The sequence below is a fragment of the Micropterus salmoides genome, unplaced genomic scaffold (assembly GCF_014851395.1).
Source record: "Micropterus salmoides isolate LMB-PRFRI ecotype aquatic unplaced genomic scaffold, ASM1485139v1 Ms_hic_scaffold_1, whole genome shotgun sequence".
In the NCBI taxonomy this organism is placed as follows: domain Eukaryota; kingdom Metazoa; phylum Chordata; class Actinopteri; order Centrarchiformes; family Centrarchidae; genus Micropterus; species Micropterus salmoides.
The window spans coordinates 14,508,960-14,527,629 of NW_024040040.1; the positions used below are offsets into that span (position 1 = coordinate 14,508,960).

The 18,670-nt window shown below is 41.4% G+C and overlaps 1 protein-coding gene across 3 annotated transcripts in view; it reads right to left on the reverse strand.

Moving 5' to 3' along the window:
- Window positions 1–18,670, reverse strand: part of LOC119902956 (fibroblast growth factor 14-like) — a 78,763-nt gene that overhangs the window by 24,937 nt on the left and 35,156 nt on the right. For 2 of the 3 annotated variants that reach the window (XM_038719371.1, XM_038719360.1), the window contains exon 2: window positions 2,415–2,525. In XM_038719371.1, the coding sequence (XP_038575299.1) occupies window positions 2,415–2,466 (52 nt within the window). In that variant the 5' untranslated portion in view covers window positions 2,467–2,525. Of the gene's footprint in view, window positions 1–2,414; window positions 2,526–11,101; window positions 11,825–18,670 lie in introns of those variants that run through there. The other variant, XM_038719365.1, reaches the window with a different exon arrangement.

Sequence of the window (18,670 nt, forward strand, 5' to 3'; positions counted from 1 at the left end):
AGGGTATAGGTATATACAAGTGTATAGCATGAACCAATGTCACTTGACACAGCATTTTATTTTTAATTTTGAGTCTTTAAAATAACAAAAACTCAACAATTAAAAACATACAAAACACTGTTTGTCCCGTTTAAGGGATGTTTTCATCAGTTATTGATGGTGTAATTTTGTGGTGTTTGTGACTTGACTCCTTTGTTAGTTAATTGTTACAGAGGTTGCAGACTGTAGCTCAAGTATAAAGAAGTTAATTATTTCATTTTGTGAGTTTGATGCCGGGAGAATGTTGCAGCTCCAGTAAACTTAGTGCAGACAGTGTGTGGGAATTAACTGCTCCATTGATTTAATTTGCCCAGGTGTTATCTGAAATGTCTGCTTTCACCTCTGTACAACGGAGATGAACAGAATCTTGTTTATGCTGCTCATAACATTGGTAAAACTCATCAGCGTCTTTCCTAAAACACTGTCCTATTGTCACTGGATAATCCACAGAAACCACTGTAATCAGTTTTAATTTTCTCTTAAGTTTGATACTTTTGTCCAATAATGCCCTTATTCGCTTACACAACTAACAACTAATTGCTCCATGTGTTGAAGATATGGTAGTCTAAACACTTGACTCTTACTTAATCTTTTAAATTGTGTTTTTGCACATTGTTACCCTCTCCATTACGAAGAGATAGACTGAAATGATGACGTGATTAAAGACGGTTGATTTCATTCAGCCACTGTAAAACTTAAAAGAAGCACCAGCTACCAAAATGTGGGCTGTTAATATTAATTAATTAAAAACCAAACATTATGTGGGAAGCATCCCTTCCAGTGTGCTTATTCTGTTTTGAACAGACTTTATTGACACTGTCACCAAGGTCAGGTACAGTATGAAGAACAGCAGAGGATTATCCAAAGACAGTCAGTGCCAGTTTTGTATTAAATGCAGAAAGAAATACACACATAGATATTATTGTGTAATTGATACGTTATAAAATCATAACATAACAATGACCTGTAATGAAGGCTGTGGCAGTGGACGTGCTATTTGGGACCAACAGCCCTTCTGGTTTTCTTTCTAATCAAAGGCTGATTACACCTGGGATTACACCCTCATTAACCAAGCTTGCACAGAAATGGCTGTTAAATCTCTAACAACCATCATTTACAGTGTTCAGAGTTGAGCAGAAGAAATTGATCAAATATGAGTAAGTACACCTGCAAGTAATCATCCTTGATAAATATCACATTTCCTTAATAACTATCATGCTCACGCACAGCCTTCATTAACATAAAGATATGCACCAGCTGATTAGAAATGGTGACAACCCTCCCTTTAAATGCTGCAGGAAATGTCACTGATGTCTCCCCTCTGCTGAGCAAGGCTCGGCCAGACACACTGACAAACAAATGGAAAATGAAGCCTGGCAACGAGTGTGAGCTGCAGTAAATTCTGTCTGATCCACACGCCGAGCTGTGGCAGAAATGTGAAAAATGGTGGCGTGAAGACGTTCGCCAGAAATTGATGTGAAAAAAAAAGAAGAAATCATAGTAAACAAGATGGACATTGTTGCACCACGCAAATGGCAGAGAGCAGCCAGCTCAGCCAATGTGGAAAGGACACTTTGGACATGTGAGTTGCCTGCTGTAGTGATTACTGATTAGCTTTTGATTTTTTCTCAGCCTAGCACATCAGAGTATGGCAAAGGCTATATTAATCAATAAGACATTCATCTGCGGCTCCTCCCTGAGGTCAGTGTTGGGTGCAGAGGTCCAATAAACTAGGCACTTAAAAAACTAAAACAGCCACTTGTCGCTTTCAGTCGAAGACTTGGTGTGCTCTCCGAAAACACGGCCGGGACATAATGTCCCGAATGGAGCCACTATGACAACACTATTACTGTCTCATTACTGTTACTGCTGTTATGAATGCAAATACCAACATTAGAAATGACTGTCAGTCATTTAGATCAATATGCTTGAATGGTAGATGGTGTGGCCGGACAACTACTTTCAACTCTGTAACAATTTTCATATAAGATCCTTCTATCTCTCAACCTTCATCAAATCAGGTGAAGTCGAGGAATGGATCATTTGTAAAAAACAATTTAGCCTTGAGACTTTTCCTTTGCTATGATGAAATTTTTTGGCTGCAACTTGTTTCCAGCATCGCCAAGACATTCACACTGAAACTCGTCTTAGGAATGGTTGCACACACAGTTCACACATGCTTTCAGTCAAGTCGTGTGGGTCCTGGTAAAAGCAACTGACTACTTACTGTATAATAGAAAGTCAGCAGGGCTCTGTGTACTCAGTTCTTGGAACTACTGTACAACAACACATACTTTTTTGTGGTCAACCATCTGAGGCAGAACTGAAGGTGTAATCCAAAAACGCAGTCTGCAGGAATCCCTGTGTCTACTCACAGGAGTTGGTGCTGTCGTCTTTGGTCCCATCCATACTTCCATCCTGGCCCATCTGGAGATAGAAGCCCTGCCTGCAGAACAACCTGGTCACTATGCCCTTCAGCTGTGGTTCTACACAACACAAACACAGACAAAGACCCAGGGAGAAGAATAGTTGAAAAGGACTGATCTTCAAATCACATCATGTCACCCTTACATGTGAATGAGCAAATGAAAATAAAACGAAGCAACATGCATAATAAGATTTGTCAGCTTCAACAGAACGATTTATAAATGATTTATCCACAAATGAATCCCCAGAAATCAATTTATGCACAAATCCTGGAAGGCACATACAGTTTGGCATTAAAGAACAATGTGGCCACATGCTGCATCCGGAGGGATTTCCCACAGAGAGACTAGTCAGGCACATCCAATCCATTACAGGTTTCTTGGACTAATCCTTCCTTCGTGGTCATTGTTCCATTTGAATAACATTGGTAAATTATTTCTGAACCTCTGATGGTGTAGAGCAGCTGCATAGTGGCTTCGGATCTACCATATTGTGTTTCCTATTTATCTGTTCAGCGATATATTGGTTCATAGTTTTGATTCCGTTAAACAAAACCTAGATAATTGTATGGATCTCTAAAGGTTTCTCCCAACCTAAAGCAGTTTATCTATTAAATGTTAAAAGACAGACATGACTATATTGTATTAAAAATACTGTAACAAATATTTTAAATGCAGATGCAAATGTTTTAATTCTTAGTTACTGGATGCGGCCAACCAAACAGCCGTCACCTTTGCTTCTCCCTGTTTTGTTCTTGCATCTCGCCACCACGTCCCAAATAACTGTAAAACAAAATGAGTACAGCTGCTCAGAATGAGAGACGGTAAGAACAAATGACAAAGGGGACAGGAGGGAGCAGAGGGACGAAGACTGACTGAGTCACTAGATAAAGATGGAGAGCGAGACACCTGCATTAAGTGATGTAACAGTGGTGCTTCTTCGGCAGGTATACACACACACACACACACACACACACACACACACACACACTTTTCCATTCTATCATCATTATTCTCTGTAGATAGATGGCACCCGTTTTCCACACAAACACACACTCACGTTGGTTGGTGACACTAATTATTTAACATGGCTCCTCACAGACACTTACATGTGACCACACCCATTCTCTCTCTATAAAACACACGTCGGTGACTTCGCCTTCGTCTGCGCAGCTAAAGCAGGGTGAGAATCCCCTTTGAAGACGTGTGTGTGAATTTGTAAAAGGTATACCCTAATGCACAGACACTGACCCAATTCATGGTTTGTGTGTGTGTGTGTGTGTGTGTGTGTGTGTGTGTGTGTGAGAATGAGAGAGAGAAGCACGGGTGTTTTCCATCTTTGTGAAGGATCCATCTTGTGCAGCAGGGGAGAAGGAGGGAAGAGGAGCTGTGAAGCTTGCAACCAGCGCTCGAACTGACAAAATTCCCAGCACACTGCTTAGCATGTTGTGTAGTGAAGTCAGTAATAAATCTCAGCTCGACTAGAAAGACAGCTATTGCATTTGCCGGCAAGGATCTCCCAACACTAGGAGGAGCATGGTTATGCACACATCAAGGCATGCAAGGCTATTGTAAATGATTCATTATGTACTTATTGAATTGTTAAATGTTTTGACATGTTTGTCACCCTGGACAGGTTGGAGTGGTGACCATTTGTACAATCTTTGACCTGATGAAGATCCAACTGTGTTTTCTAGTCAGTGCAGTTGAACTCTTTACACCAAAGGATCACCCACCAAACCACTAGGGCAAGGTCTCAAGCCTCAATGCTTCTTTTGTATACTGCAGACCAAAATGTGTCTGTAGCACTAAAAATTGAAAGCTGTTGATACCAAAAGCTGGCATTGAATGTCCAGTCAGATTGGCAGTCTTATTTAATTATTCTTTAAAAACCTCTTTACATTTCATTTTGCCAGAATTTACACTGTATTTTATTTATGCAAACTTCTTTATCATTGTTCTGCTTTTCTCTATTTCACATAATTGTAAATTCAATATTTTGACTGTTAACAGTTTGACAACAGCTTAGAAACTGTGATGAGCATTTTTTCATTCTGACATAACATACTGCATACTAATTCATAATGAAAATATTTGATAATTGCAGGCCTGTACACAAACACTCCTCACTTCAACTGCATTTTCATTTCCTCAATCTTCCTCTTATCATTCCAACGGACAGCTTATGTTGCGTATTTCTTGCTGGTTTATGATTCAAAATACCGACCAGCTTCGGTCTGAACAGAACAGAAATCACCATACGCTGCCCACTGTGAAATCAGTCACATTTCACTCTCTGTTCTTGTTTGTGTGACACATGACCAGAGGAAGCTGCTGGAAATGTCATTTATTATCTTTTTGTAGAATGTGTCATGTTTTCTGTATTTCATATGTCAGTTTTTAATTTATAAAAGTTCATTTTAAACGTATTATAGTACTTTAAATGTTACTGAATTAGATCTAAAGGCACAAAGGAGAGTGTACCTTTCCATCTATACATCAGTGTTTCTTTTGGGTTCAAAACCTGTGTGATATGGATATATTACAGCAGGTGCATTTCAGTGGAGGCTTGTAATATCAGAATACCTTTCCTGGCTGGTGTTGTGACTCAGCCGGTGGGAATTTTCAAGGCCTCGCAATAAATTTTCTATGACGGGTTTGAAGAAAAACATTTATATTTCTCAAGGTAACATATGGGGGGAAATGTATTTTGATATCGATACAGAAACTAAGTTTATCGCATCGGCACAAGTATCATACATTAGAATCAATCTCCAACCCTAACCCACCGAAACTAATCAATAACTTTTTTCCAGAGGCCAACATTTGGAAGTTAAGGTCACTGTACAACATCAGGTTTATTTATCAAACCTTTTCCTTCATGGCCACCATGCACTCTCTGAATGATTAAGTTCAAAATGCCATCTTGTACTGTGACTTCTGTTCAAAGTTACTGATTCATTACACTTGTGGCCTAATTTTAAATAAGAAATTAAATAATTTACAATAAGAAGCACCATTTTTTATTTACATGCTGAATTATCACGATCATGAATTTGAGCTGAATATAATTAAATTGAGAATAATTTCTTAAAAATATATTAATAAATAAACAATCAAGCAACTCACAGTCTAGTCCAGAATCTCAAACAGGTCAAACTGTAATGAATTAGGACTAACATTAGATTTTAGCCAACATATTAAAAGGAAATATAATGCATTGATACATGTACATGTTATTACATTTAGGTTATGTGATGTAATTTATCATCATTCATATAGATATTTGATCACATCATCCAGCCCTATTATGAGTACAATTACAGTCTCAAATGGATGTTATTGTTGGTGTTTGTATAACACCCTGCTGTAATGGATAAAAAAAAATCAGTAACTCTCCACAGGGGAGTGTCCTGCTGCATCTACTCAGCATCAGCTCATTATCTATTTATGTGTCTATTGATCCGATCTCAGATCCAGTTTTTCCATTAACTAATTTTCCAATCTGATGTGCCCACTTGCTGCCACAGTAACATTCCCTCAACTCCTCAAGGTGAAATTCCCACTCTTCCCAGCATTTCCACACATCCCGTCTGTTACTAGGGAAATTCCCATCCTCGCGTTGCCACGACAACGGTCTCGTGATTCCAGACTGTTCCAGTGGAAAGGTATTCCCCCATCCACACACACACACACACACACACACACACACACACACACACACACACACAGCTATATCTCCACCGTAATGTGAACTGATTCAATCAGTCAGCCTGTCAAGAGGCCACGCGGATGTGACATGTCATATTGTCTGTTAATTCGCCCCAGTCTGTGTCTAAATACAGTGTTTAATACGGTATCAAATATCAACATGGGTGTTTCTTACAAGTGATGCATTTACAACCTTCTCTCTCTTTCCTTTCACAGACACACACACCAAACAACAGCACCCAAGTGAGGAATTTACAAGCAGCAGCTGAATGCAACCATTTCATCCTCATTTACATTAGAGTTATTAGTAATTAGAGAACCACTTAGGGTGCTGAAAAGGGCACATTTCTTTTAAAAATACACTGTTAAACCATTTAGATCTGCTTCGGCTATGTACATGTCCTTCACCTCTTGCAACGATGCAGTTTGTTTGTTCATGTATGTACTAATAATAAAACCACATTTCATCATTGTCTTTTCTTTCATGCTGTATCATCAGGATACTTTTTCAGAGGCTTTTCCAGCCTTGACAAGAAAACAATTCTGAGGGAAGCACCAGTGTTATCTACTGATATTATCCATTCCTGTTTATCATTACGCACTGATTGAAAGGCAAAGGGAACACCATGTACGGATAGCCAGTCCATCACAGAGATAACATACAGACAAACAGACGTGACACTGTTAAATACAGCAAAGCCGCATTGAATAACTTTAATCACTATAAGGGGCTTTGATGTGAGAAATGTTGATTGGTTTCCGCATCTGTGGAACCCATTTTAGTAACAGAGATTCTTCATCTATCCATTTTCAAGCTGTTTTCGGGATCATGTGGCAATGTGGCAGCAGAGCAGCCTTTTTATTTAGTATCTTCCCCTCGTTCCTCCTGGGGGATCTCAAGGTGATCTGAGACCAGCTGGGAGAAGTTTTCCCTAATATATTTCCTGGGTAAACAATTTTTACACTGAGGTATCCTTACCAAGTGCCTGAAACTGTGCAACCAGCTCATCTCAATATATATAATATAATATTCCCCTTTTAGGTCCTCCTGCATCACTAAACTCCTCATCTCAGCAGTGATTCCTGCCGTATCCATAATCTCATCCTCTCTGTCACTATACAGAGTTCATGACCGCGGGTGACAGTGGGGACACAACGTCAAGAAATCGGCAAATCAAGAGCTCTGTGGTTCTGCTCCCTCTTCAGAGCATCTCATGCACGTCACATAAAGATACGACCCGAGAGACACCTCAACCATGTGATCTGAACCTAATTCCAACAATATTGCATTACACAGGTAGATTAGCTGATTTTCTTTTTAAATCATCTTTGGGGTTGGGGCTGTAAAACATCCTAGGGTTACATAATTTAAATCTAACGTAGAGTTTTATTTTTTGTTATAAGGGACAGCAGTTATATTCCTCCTTGTACACCACTGACGCAGGGATGTTGCTGTTCGCCATTTCATCACTGACCTGTTGGTGAGACTGCCTGATTAAATAAAGATTGTATTTTTTTAAAAGGCCAGGTGCTGTGACCGTTCCAACACTTCGCATTTTGGGACACAGTACACATGTTGGACTGGTCCGATGCATCCTGGAGATTTTTACTGGTATTTGTGGAATACTGTAGATGTTGCTGCTGTTTGCATACTACATGCCACATTAAGGCCAAATCAGTATGTACTTCTAGTGTAGTAGGCGGTTTCAAATGCAGCGTCTGTCCTTGTTTGTGTGAAACATGACCAGAGGAAGCTGCTGGAAATGTCATTTATTGCCTCTTATCTTTTTCAAGAATGTGTCGTGTCTTCTGTTTTTCATCTGTCACGGGTTAATTGTTTTGTATTTTAAATGTTACTGAATTAGACCTGGAGGCGCAGAGGAGCGTGTATCTTCCAGCCTGGCTTTCTGTTGGGTTAAAAACCTGTGTGATATGGATATATTACAGCAGGTGCATTTGAGTGGCAGCTTGTAATATCAGAATACCTTTCCTGGCTGGTGGTGTGACTCAGCCGGTGGGAGCTTTGGAGGCCACATGATTTATTTTTCGACTGAAGCTACCAAAAGCCAATATTTTATGGCCGTGATCATCTTTTAATTTGCCCATCATGCCACAATCAAATCCTCCACTCAAACACTCGAAGTCAGACTGATGAAGTCGTTTTAGGTGGGTTAGCGGCTCTGAAATGTGGCTGACTTCGCTGCAGGATTGAGTAAAATCCTCCCACATCAGTACCATGAGTTCTCTGCTCAGACGTCTAATTACTAATAATAACAACATACTGAGACTAGCTGTGGACAAGACAGAGCCTCCGTCATACGAGAAGGTAGACTGATTTTTAATAACAAATGGCTCCATGTCAGTCTAACACTAGCTGATAAAGGAATGCAAATTTTAGCTGTATTGAACCACATCTTAGATCGAGTAATGGAGGCTGCAGTCGGGTCTGTCTGTCTGTCTGTCTGTCTGTCTGTCTCTCCTTCACAAAACCTCTGGAAGACAGTAGGGATGTTGGCAAATCTCTCTCACACACACACAGCACAGAGATTGTGAACGTTGCCAAGCTTTCACCAGCAGCTCTCACAGTGGAGGGAGAGACGGAAGGAGGGAACAGAGGAGAAAGGAGGGAGGAAAAAGAGAGAGGAAAATAAGTAAAATGAAGCCGGAAGGAGAGATGAAAAGATCTAAGGTATGTGGGGAGGACTGGGTGGAGAGGAGGAGTGTGGTCAAATTAAGGAGGACGAGGAGAGAGGGGATAAGGCAGGAAGGTGACAAAATGGGGAAGAGAAAGGAGGAACAAAACTGCAGAGGATCTGAAGGTAAGGCATGAGGAGAGGAGGAGACAATAAGAATAAAGGAGAGATGAGAGCAGAGGAGGCTGTAGAAAAGAAATTTGAAGCTGGAAGAAAGGATGAAAAGATCTAAAGGTAGGGAGGGGAGATTAGGATGGAGACGAGGATAGGAGGTAGAATAAAGAGATGAAGAGGGGAAGAAAAGAGGTAGGAGAGAAAGGTGACAAAAAGGGAAGAGGAAGGACAAAAATGCAGTGGAACTGAAGGTGATATATGAGGAAAAGCGGAAGGTAAGAAGACAAATCAGTAAAGATGGAAAGGGGAGAGGAGAGTGGAAGAGAAAGAGAATGTGAAGGAGGTAAAGGAGAAATGTGTCAAAAAAGGGGAAAGGGGAAGAGAAGGAATTAATAAAAATGCAGAGGAACTGAGGTAACACATGAGGAGAGGAGGAGACCGTTTTCGTCTATTCTTCCCTAAAAGGAAATAAGGGAACGAGGCAGACAGGGGGGATGAAAAGATCTAAGCTAGGGAGGGAGAATGTGATGATATAAGAAGGGTGGTAAGATTTAGGGCCAAAGGGGAGTAAAGGTAAGGAGCACCAGGAGAACAAGGTAAGGGAGATGGGTAAGGTAAAAGAGGGAAGAGAAGGGAGGAATACAAATGCAGAGGAACTAAGGGTAACACAGGAGAGGACGTGGCAAAAAAGACAAAATAAGGTAATGGGAAAGAGGAAGGGAAACTGTTCCTCCTAAAGTAAAGAAGGAGAGAAGGAAACAAGGGAAGTAAGGTAAAATGACGCTGGAAGAAAGGGGACAAAAAATGGAAGAGAAAGGAGGAGAAATTGTAAGGAGAGGCGGGTAAAGGGTGAAAGGACAAAAAATTGGGAAAAGTATGTAAAATATACATTTCACATTAGGTCAAAAGGCGGCACAGGGAAACATTAAAGAAAAATCAGAGAAACTGAAGCTAAGACATGACTGAGAGGAGAGGACAAAAAGAGAAAGGAAGGCAAGAAAAGGGAAAAAGGAGATGAGAAGGAGGAGATGAAGAGAAAATGAGATCAAACTCCCACCATGATCTGGAGCCCGGCTCTCAGATCCCACACACTCAGACCAAACTGGTGAAACCCCATTCTTATTAACATGAGTCCTCACGCTCTCCTCTCCTCTATCCCTTCCTCCTCTCCTCCTCTCATTTCCTGGCTCCTTCTCTCCTCCCTCCATCCATACCTGCATACACCAACACCTGCTGGTTTCTCACACAATCAATTGATTACAACAGCACTTGTCACCTCTGCTATTGAACGCTTATCATAGCACACAATCACAACATTCTCATTAATCTTTGATGTTTGATTGATTTGATGTTGATTTAGATTTGAGTGGGACCTGAAATCTGAATGGTGGGATTTTTTACTTTTACTTTTTGAGCAAAAACCTGTTTCTAAGAGAAAAATCAAAATTAAGTGGAGCAAAGTGTAATTTCAAAATAAGAGACAGAGTGTTAGTTTTGTTCCTGTCATTGTGTTTTACCTGACATTCCTCTGATTACGATCAATGTGAGGGGGCTTTGTGAATTATGAGCTGAAAGTGAGAGAGCGAGGTAGAGATGCACAGACAGAGAGAGAGAGAGAGAGAGAGAGAGAGACCAGACAGACTAATCTGTGGCTTCAATAATGAATGTACCTGGAAACTACTGAACCATAGGGCACTACAAGACATGACAGTGTGTGTGTGTGTGTGTGTGTGTGTGTGTGTGTGTGTGTGTGAGTAAGTGAGTGAGTGAGTGAGTGAGTGAGAGAGAGAGAGAGAGAGACCACAGAGGAGAGAGGGGGGAAAGAAAAGAGGGAGAGAGAGGGGCGAGTCTGTCATTCTGTTTCTGCATGATTGGGGTGTGTGTGTGTGTGTGTGTGTGTGTCTGTATGGGCGTGCGCGACCGTACATGAGTGCACCAGCCAGAGCGTGCGTGTGTGAAGGTGGTTCCGTATGAATGCGGCCGCGCGTAAAAAGTGTACACGAGTGCATGTGTGTTTGTGTGTGGAAGGGCGCGCGCATATGCATATCAATACATTTGAGTGCGTGTGATTGTCTGTGTGCATGCACGTTTGTCTGCCCCCCATTTCCCCCTCCACACCTTGCCTCCGTAGCCTCCTCTTCTTCAAGCCAAATATCCGGACTTTGGAGAAGATGTCGACCAGGTTCCCGTTGCACAGCCCCTGCTTCTTACCGGGGCTCTTCCGCCGCCGGTGAGTTGTCGGTCGGTGGGCGTGTTGCTCCCTCGCCTGTCGCTTCTGCCGGATCAAACCGCTGGCGATGGCCGCAGCCATGTCTCCGCCGGAACAAAAACAGCCCCGTCTCCGTCCGTGTCTCCAGTCTCTTCAGTTGTGTCCACCGGAGGGGACGGAGCGCAGACAAACCCAGACACAAACCTCCAGTCTCCGCTTTACCGGCTATCACGGCCCCATACTTCAGCCACAACGCGGTAAAGTCCAAAATAAAAACACCACTTCACGTTACAGCATATTTTCTGTTGGCGTTATTCCCCAGGCCATTGATTTGAAACGTTTACCTGTCCGTCACGTTTCACCGGTCTGTCGGTCAAATAACAGCAGCTGTCACTGAACGGCTCCTCCAACCGATTTTACCGGACCCCGAGTGTCAGTTTGCGTTCCCATGGTCAACAGGCGACACAAACAGAAACCCCCTGAAGAGGAGAATTATGCCTCAGAAAGCAATATCTGCTCTCTCCTCCGAAAACGTCTGTTTGTATTCCGCTGACTGAAGCGCAGAGCGCGCGTGCAGCCGCGAGCCGCTCCAGCTGCATAAAACTAGCGAGAGTAAGAGCATCACCGGAAACAGGATGGCTTGGTTTTCAAAGTGAAAGCCTTTTAGGAGTTGTGTTTCTCAAATGTATTATAAACATTTATGACTCACTTTTCAGACATTAAAATATAACCTTTTACAGCACAATAATTTGTTGCAGCCTATTCCTATTCATAGCTTATTATTATTCTTTTATTCTTCTGTCAGTTTGCTACTTGTTGCTGCCATCAAGTGGTCAATTTTCATCTAATCTATTTTTTTTTTACATCCTTTTTTTCTCTTAATAGAAACACAACTAGGCCTAACAGTTTAAATGTATAGGACACATGAAACCATTCTGTTATAGGCCTGCCTTTTCTTTAAAGTCATATTAGCCACATTATGTAGGCCTATATGATTTATATTTGCTTTGCATGACAAACTTTCTCACGCAGTATCACAGTTTAATATTGTGTTATTAATGACAATTTAGTGTGATTCCTTTAGTCCTCTTATAAAGTGCCCATTTCTTTTTAACTATGACCTTTAAGTTTCCGGGTACAAGCTGCAGAACAGGTATAACTGTGAAATTTGTTTTCAAAGTCTACGGGGAATAGCCTACTACTGTGAAATATGTTTCATAGCTTGCATAGCTTATTAGTTGTTATAGCTATTTTGAAAGAAGTGACCGGATGTCCCTGTAACTGTCGCTCTGGATGGTTTGACGAAATCGAAAGCGCGAGCGCTCCCTGGAACCGCACCGTTACTGGAGCCACGCGCCGAGCGAGCAGTCACACACGCGCTCTCGGAAACAACCTGTCACTCTCGTTACTGCCCGGTGAAGAGGTGTGTGGGGACGACGTCACCGGGTGGAACCGGTGGCAGGTGCTCGAGCGGGGTTCTAGAGCAGAACGTATAGAACGATAGAACACCGGAGACTTCACGAGCTTCCTTTGCCATTTGACTGAATGGAACAAACTCTTGCCTCAATAAGTAAATATAAGTTGGCCAGCTATTACAACCCTTCATTTTAATAACGCCGTGTTGTCTTTGATCACAATGCACAAGGTCATCTCTAGTTTTTTTCCTGAGCTCGGCCACATGGTCAAACAGGTGTGAGGTAAACTGGGACAATGCTTTCAGGTAAAGTGGATCACTTTTCATAAACGTGCTCAATATATCGCATTTGTGTAATATTCCTACATGTCAACGTCAACACCGATGACGTTGCTCCAGATGTTAGCAACAACCATTTCACAAAAACACGACTGCTGCCACTGAACATTTGTTATAATGGTGCCTCATTTGCTGAAAAGTGGCAACCTTTTTGTGAACCCACCCTATAATGTTTCCATAGGAATTAAAGCTGTGGTAAGAAATTTATTTCAGAAGCATTTTTGTCATATTTCTTGAAATGATCTGACACAGAAATGAAAATAATCCGGTGTCAGTGGCTGTCAGGACTGTAATTAGCACTGGCTTACCTGCCTGCCAGCGCACTCACTGCTCATGAAAATGTGTTTTGGGGCTTTGGCTTTGGAGAGTAGGGGGGTTGGGGGGATTTTTCAAAATCTAGCTGTCTCTTGCTAGTTTCTCCAACTACTCCAGCTTTAAGGATATTTGTCTGGAATCTTCAGGACCATAGCATTGAGGACAATGAAGTCGTGTCTTTTAGAAGAATTGGGGGGGGTCAATTTTACATATAGGATAATTCTAATATTTTTAAGACTCAGGACATGCATTTAAACACATTAAATACTTTGCTTTGAATTATAATTTGTGTATGATATGGTTTTTCCACTAATTACCTCTTCTTAAAATTAAATAAACCAATAAATAATAAATCCATAATCTATGGATATGCAACTGTTTTTATGGATCCATGGCAATTTTAAAATTCTGGCAACAGCCCAGCCTTGTACATTATTACTTCACCTTTTGTAGGCACAGAGCATATGAATTGTTGAACATTTTTTATCCCGGTCATACTAATTTCATTTTTTGGACTGACTCAAGTATGTTAAGGAAGGTAATGCAGACAATGAAACCTGCTCCCCTCATTACCACATCCCACACATTCTCTCTGCATTCAGCTCATGACAGGCTGTCTGAATGAATGGTTTAAAAATGCAAGAGGTGGGCTAGATTGAAAGGCTGATAAACCGGAGGGCTGCCTGCCTCACATGTCTGGTTTGTCTACTGTACACGTGCTTTCAAACAGGTTTTCCAGATGTAAGAGTATACTACAGGAACTACTGAATACACTCACATTTCCTCCATAACTGTGTGTGGCAGGTTGTGAAGCACTGCACTGAGCCACTATTTCTAACAATCAGTTTAAAATGTTGTGCTCAGATGATTAAGACTTTATCATACAGCATTACATAGAAAGAGTACTATTTTTTTTGTCTTTCCAGTGCAGCATGTAGGTCAGCCATCTCTCCAGAATAAAGAGCTGGGCTGGGACCCAGTTGGACACAAAGAGAACTGAAATTAAATGCTCCTCTCTTCTGGGAAAACTGATATCAAAGAAAATCACAAAAGCTTTTCCAATCTATCTGCCCTTACAATGAATAATGGCCAGCAAAGTTGGGCAGTGCAGGTCTCTGAAGGGAATGACACAATTCATCAGCTGGGAATAGTAATTCCCTCCAATATACAGATCCAGAAACAATATATTTAAAATAAAACACTGTTCAATGCTTTGGGGTAGATCAAAATATGTTTGACCATAATTCCATTAAATTAGCTTTGGATATTCATAGATCTTGTAAGGATTCATCCTAGCGTCTTTGATGACTGTCACGTCAACTTTGCATAAAAGATATTTCACTATCTAATAGGTTGATTGTCATTCAATATGCTGATTGCAATCATTTCCCCAAGGGGGTAAAGTATTTACATCCCATTACTGTTATGATGTTTGTCAGTCTGGGTGATCATAGTTCAAGGCTGAAGCGGGCTACATTAAAAGGTAATTATCTCACAATAAAATAACATTTAAAACAAATATGTTATTGGTTCTAGTAGTATTTGTTGCCTGCATTTACTATATTTATCAGTATTATATATTTTTATTTCCAAATGAATGAAAGTCCTATTCATTCTTAAGTGCTTTTGTCTTATGTTGTGTGGATCCAAAAGGACCTGAGGGCAGCAAGTGAAGCATATGCAATTAAAAAATAATCGGATGTCGCTTTGAGGCTTCATGATGTCAGAGGCAGGTAAGAGCGCATGAACTGAAACATTTCAGCACCATGGACAGCGAATAGCCTCTCTCTGACACTGCCTCGCTCCTTGTCTGTATTCGTGTCTGTGCTATTCACACACACACACACACACACACACACACACACACACGCACACACGCCACTTTATTAGGTACAACCTTGTGAGTACCGGGTAAAACCTTAATTCTTCGTGGCATACTTTCAACAAGGTGTTAGAAACATTCCTCAGAGAATTTGGTCCATGTTGACATGATAGCATCACACAGTTACTGCAGATTTGTTGGCTGCACATCCATGATGCGAATCCCCTATTCCACCACATTGTGGAGGCCACTGGCGCACAGTGAACTCATTGTCATGTTCAAGAAACCAGTTTGAGAAGATTTGGGTTTTGTGACATGGTGCATTATCCTGCTGGAAGTAGTCATCAGAAGATGGGTACACTGTGGTCATAAAGGGATGGACATGGTTAGCAACAACACTCAGGTAGGCACTGATGTTTGAACAATTCTCAATTGGTATTTAGGGGCCCAAAGTGTGTCTGAACTGTTGATACAAGGCAGGATGGATCCATGCTTTCATTTTGTTTTACGCCAAATTCTGACCCTACCGTCTGAATGTCGCAGCTGAAATCGAGACTCATCAGACCAGGCAACATTTTTCCAATCTTCTATTGTCCAGTTTTGGTAAGCCTGTGTGAACTGCACCCTCAGTTTCCTGTTCTCAGCTGACAGGAGTGGCACCCGGTGTGGTCTACTGCTGCTGTAGCACATCTGCTTCAATGTTCGATGTGTTGTGCGTTCAGTTCAGAGATGGTATTCAGCATACCTTGGTTGTAACGCGTGGTTTGAGTAACTGTTGCCTTTCTGTCACCTCGAACCAGTCTGCCCATTCTCCTCTGACCTCTGACACCAACAAGGCATTTTTGTCCAACTGCCGCTCACATATTTTGTCTTTTTCAGACCATTCTCTGTGAACCCTAGAGATGGTTGTGCGTGAAAATTCCAGCAGCTCAGCAGTTTCTGAAATACTCAGACCAGCCCGTCTGGCACCAACGACAATGCCACGTTCAAAATCACTTAAAATCCCTTTTCTTCCCCATTCTGATGCTCGTTTTGAACTTCAGCAAGTTGTCTTGACCACGTCTACATGCCTAAATGCACTGAGTTGCTGTCATGTCATTGGCTGATTAGCTATTTGTGCTAACAAGCAATTGAACAGGTGTTCCTAATAAAGTGGCCGGTGAGATATATACACACACATATATACACTATATATATACATATATATATAAATCCCCCTCTCACCCTTTGCGGGATGGTATGTGTCATCCTCAAGCTCAGGTCCTCTACCAGAGGCCTGGGAGTTTGAGGGTTCTACGCAGTATCTTAGCTGTTCCTAGGACTGCACTCTTCTGGACAGAGACCTCTGATGTTTTACCTGAAATCTGCTGTAGCCACTCTCCCAGTTTGGGGGTCACAGCCCCCAGTGCTCCGATTACAACTGGCACCACTGTTGCTTTTACTTTCTACAGCTTTTCTAGCTCGTCTTTCAGCCCTTGGTATTTCTCAAGCTTCTCGTGTTCCTTCTTCTTGATGTTGCTGTCACTTGGGATTGCCACATATATCACTGCAGCCTTCTTCTGCTGTTTGTCGATCAACATGACGTCTGGTTGGTTAGCCATCACCAGTTTGTCAGTCTGGATCTTGAAGCCCCACAGGATCTTAGCTCAGTCATTCTCAACTACCTTAGGAGGTGGCTTCCATTTTGACCTTGGGACTTCCAGCACATACTCATGGCAGATGTTTCTGTACACTATGCCAGCTACCTGGTTATAGTGTTCCATGTACGCACTTCCTGCCTGCATCTTACACCCTGCTGTTATGTGCTGTCTCAGGGGCATCCTTGCACAGTCTGCACCTACACACATATATACACACACATTATGTACATATATACACATTATACACACACACACACACACACACACACACACACTATATCTCCAAGGTATTACAGAAATATGATGTATTTCTCTCCTCATGCCCACTAGGTGGCACCAGAGCATGTCTAAGATCCCAGACAGTAGGAGTTCACTGATTACAATATTAATAGTGGCAGTACATCAATAACACTGTGGCAGCTCACAGTGTGTGGTACATAATGACCAGTAGCAGTGTGGGACCCTGCAGAGACAAGACTGCTCAAATAAATGCTATAATAACCAAATGGAGTTCTGAATGCAGAACTTATACAAGAGCTTATCATCAGATTTTCTCTGTCTTTGAGAAGTGAAAATATTTCAGTGTCATTATGTTTTTCTTCATCTTGATATACTTTGCTTGGTCTTATTTAAATACTCATATAGACAATCCAACAGCAGCAGTCTACCATCCTGGATCTTCTTCTCTTGTCCCATTTCAGCAAGTAAACCGAGTCTTTGACAGGATCCCGGGCTTTTTCCTTATTTTTTCTTTGATGCTACTGACATGCTACTATTTAAATACCGACATAACCACTGATTTGCCTTTGCCTGTCTCTCTCCCAGACAGCAAGAAAAAAAGAGAACAAGCAAAGATGTGTGTGTACTTGTGTATGTGTGTGTGTGTGTGTGAGGCGGGGGTGTGTATGCTGTTTTATCCAGGTCAGTCCAAGTGAAGGAGTTATGAATAAATCAAAGCCACATTTACATTAAAATTCATCTCTTCTGCTGCTTTTTATAACACTGGTGGAAGGTGGGACACAGCTCTTAAACTTCAAAAGAAAAAAATCTTTGCACCCCATCCTTTCAACTACTTCTTGCAGCATCCATCCCCATAAAAAAACACCTCTACCCATCCAAAGCCTTTCTGCTTCATCGTTCAGTTTGCAAGAGAACACACATACACACACATACACACACACACATACACACAACAGGAATATCCCATCCTAGGCTCTCTCTTGACAGAGCACACACAGACACAGACACACACTCACACTATTCTTTTCTATTGTATTTGAAGCTGCATGCCCGTGTGTCTACACAACTCCTCTGTGTTTTTGCAGAGGCAGCAGTGCCCTCTACAGGCACCATACACACATCATTATCACAGCAAATGACATTCATTCAAACAAAAAGAATCAATGGCCAATATTTTAAATGTATTAAGCAGGTTAAATGCTTATTAAAGTATAAAAGCTCAGCAAAGTTCAATTATTTTCTTGGAATGGTCATTCCATTTTATTTTTATTCAGCTTGAATAAATATTTTCACAGTGGCTGGTTTGTCGTGTGAGTTATTGAATATTAGTAACAACAATTGTGATTGTAATAATACTTCCTAATAATTGTAATGTTCATTTGGGGGCCTCTGGTGGCTGCTGGGCTGGCACTGAGTTGCTTTGTGCCTCAGCCACCGTTATGTGAAAATCAACTTTCATTACGATCAAACCGCCAGCAATATTTCAGTATAGGGAGCAGCTGCAACAAGGATGAGAGCATATTAGTGTACCTAGATCAGATACAAGCCCTTGCATTACTGTAGAAGTAGTGGGAGAACCGAAATTAAAAAAGGAGAGCATAGCAGTAGAAGTCAAATTGGGGCTAACTGGCTGTGCGTTTATAAGAAATGTTTCAGGGCTGTCGATAACTGTAGATAGATAGATTCATTTTGTGGCCAGGTTTGGTAT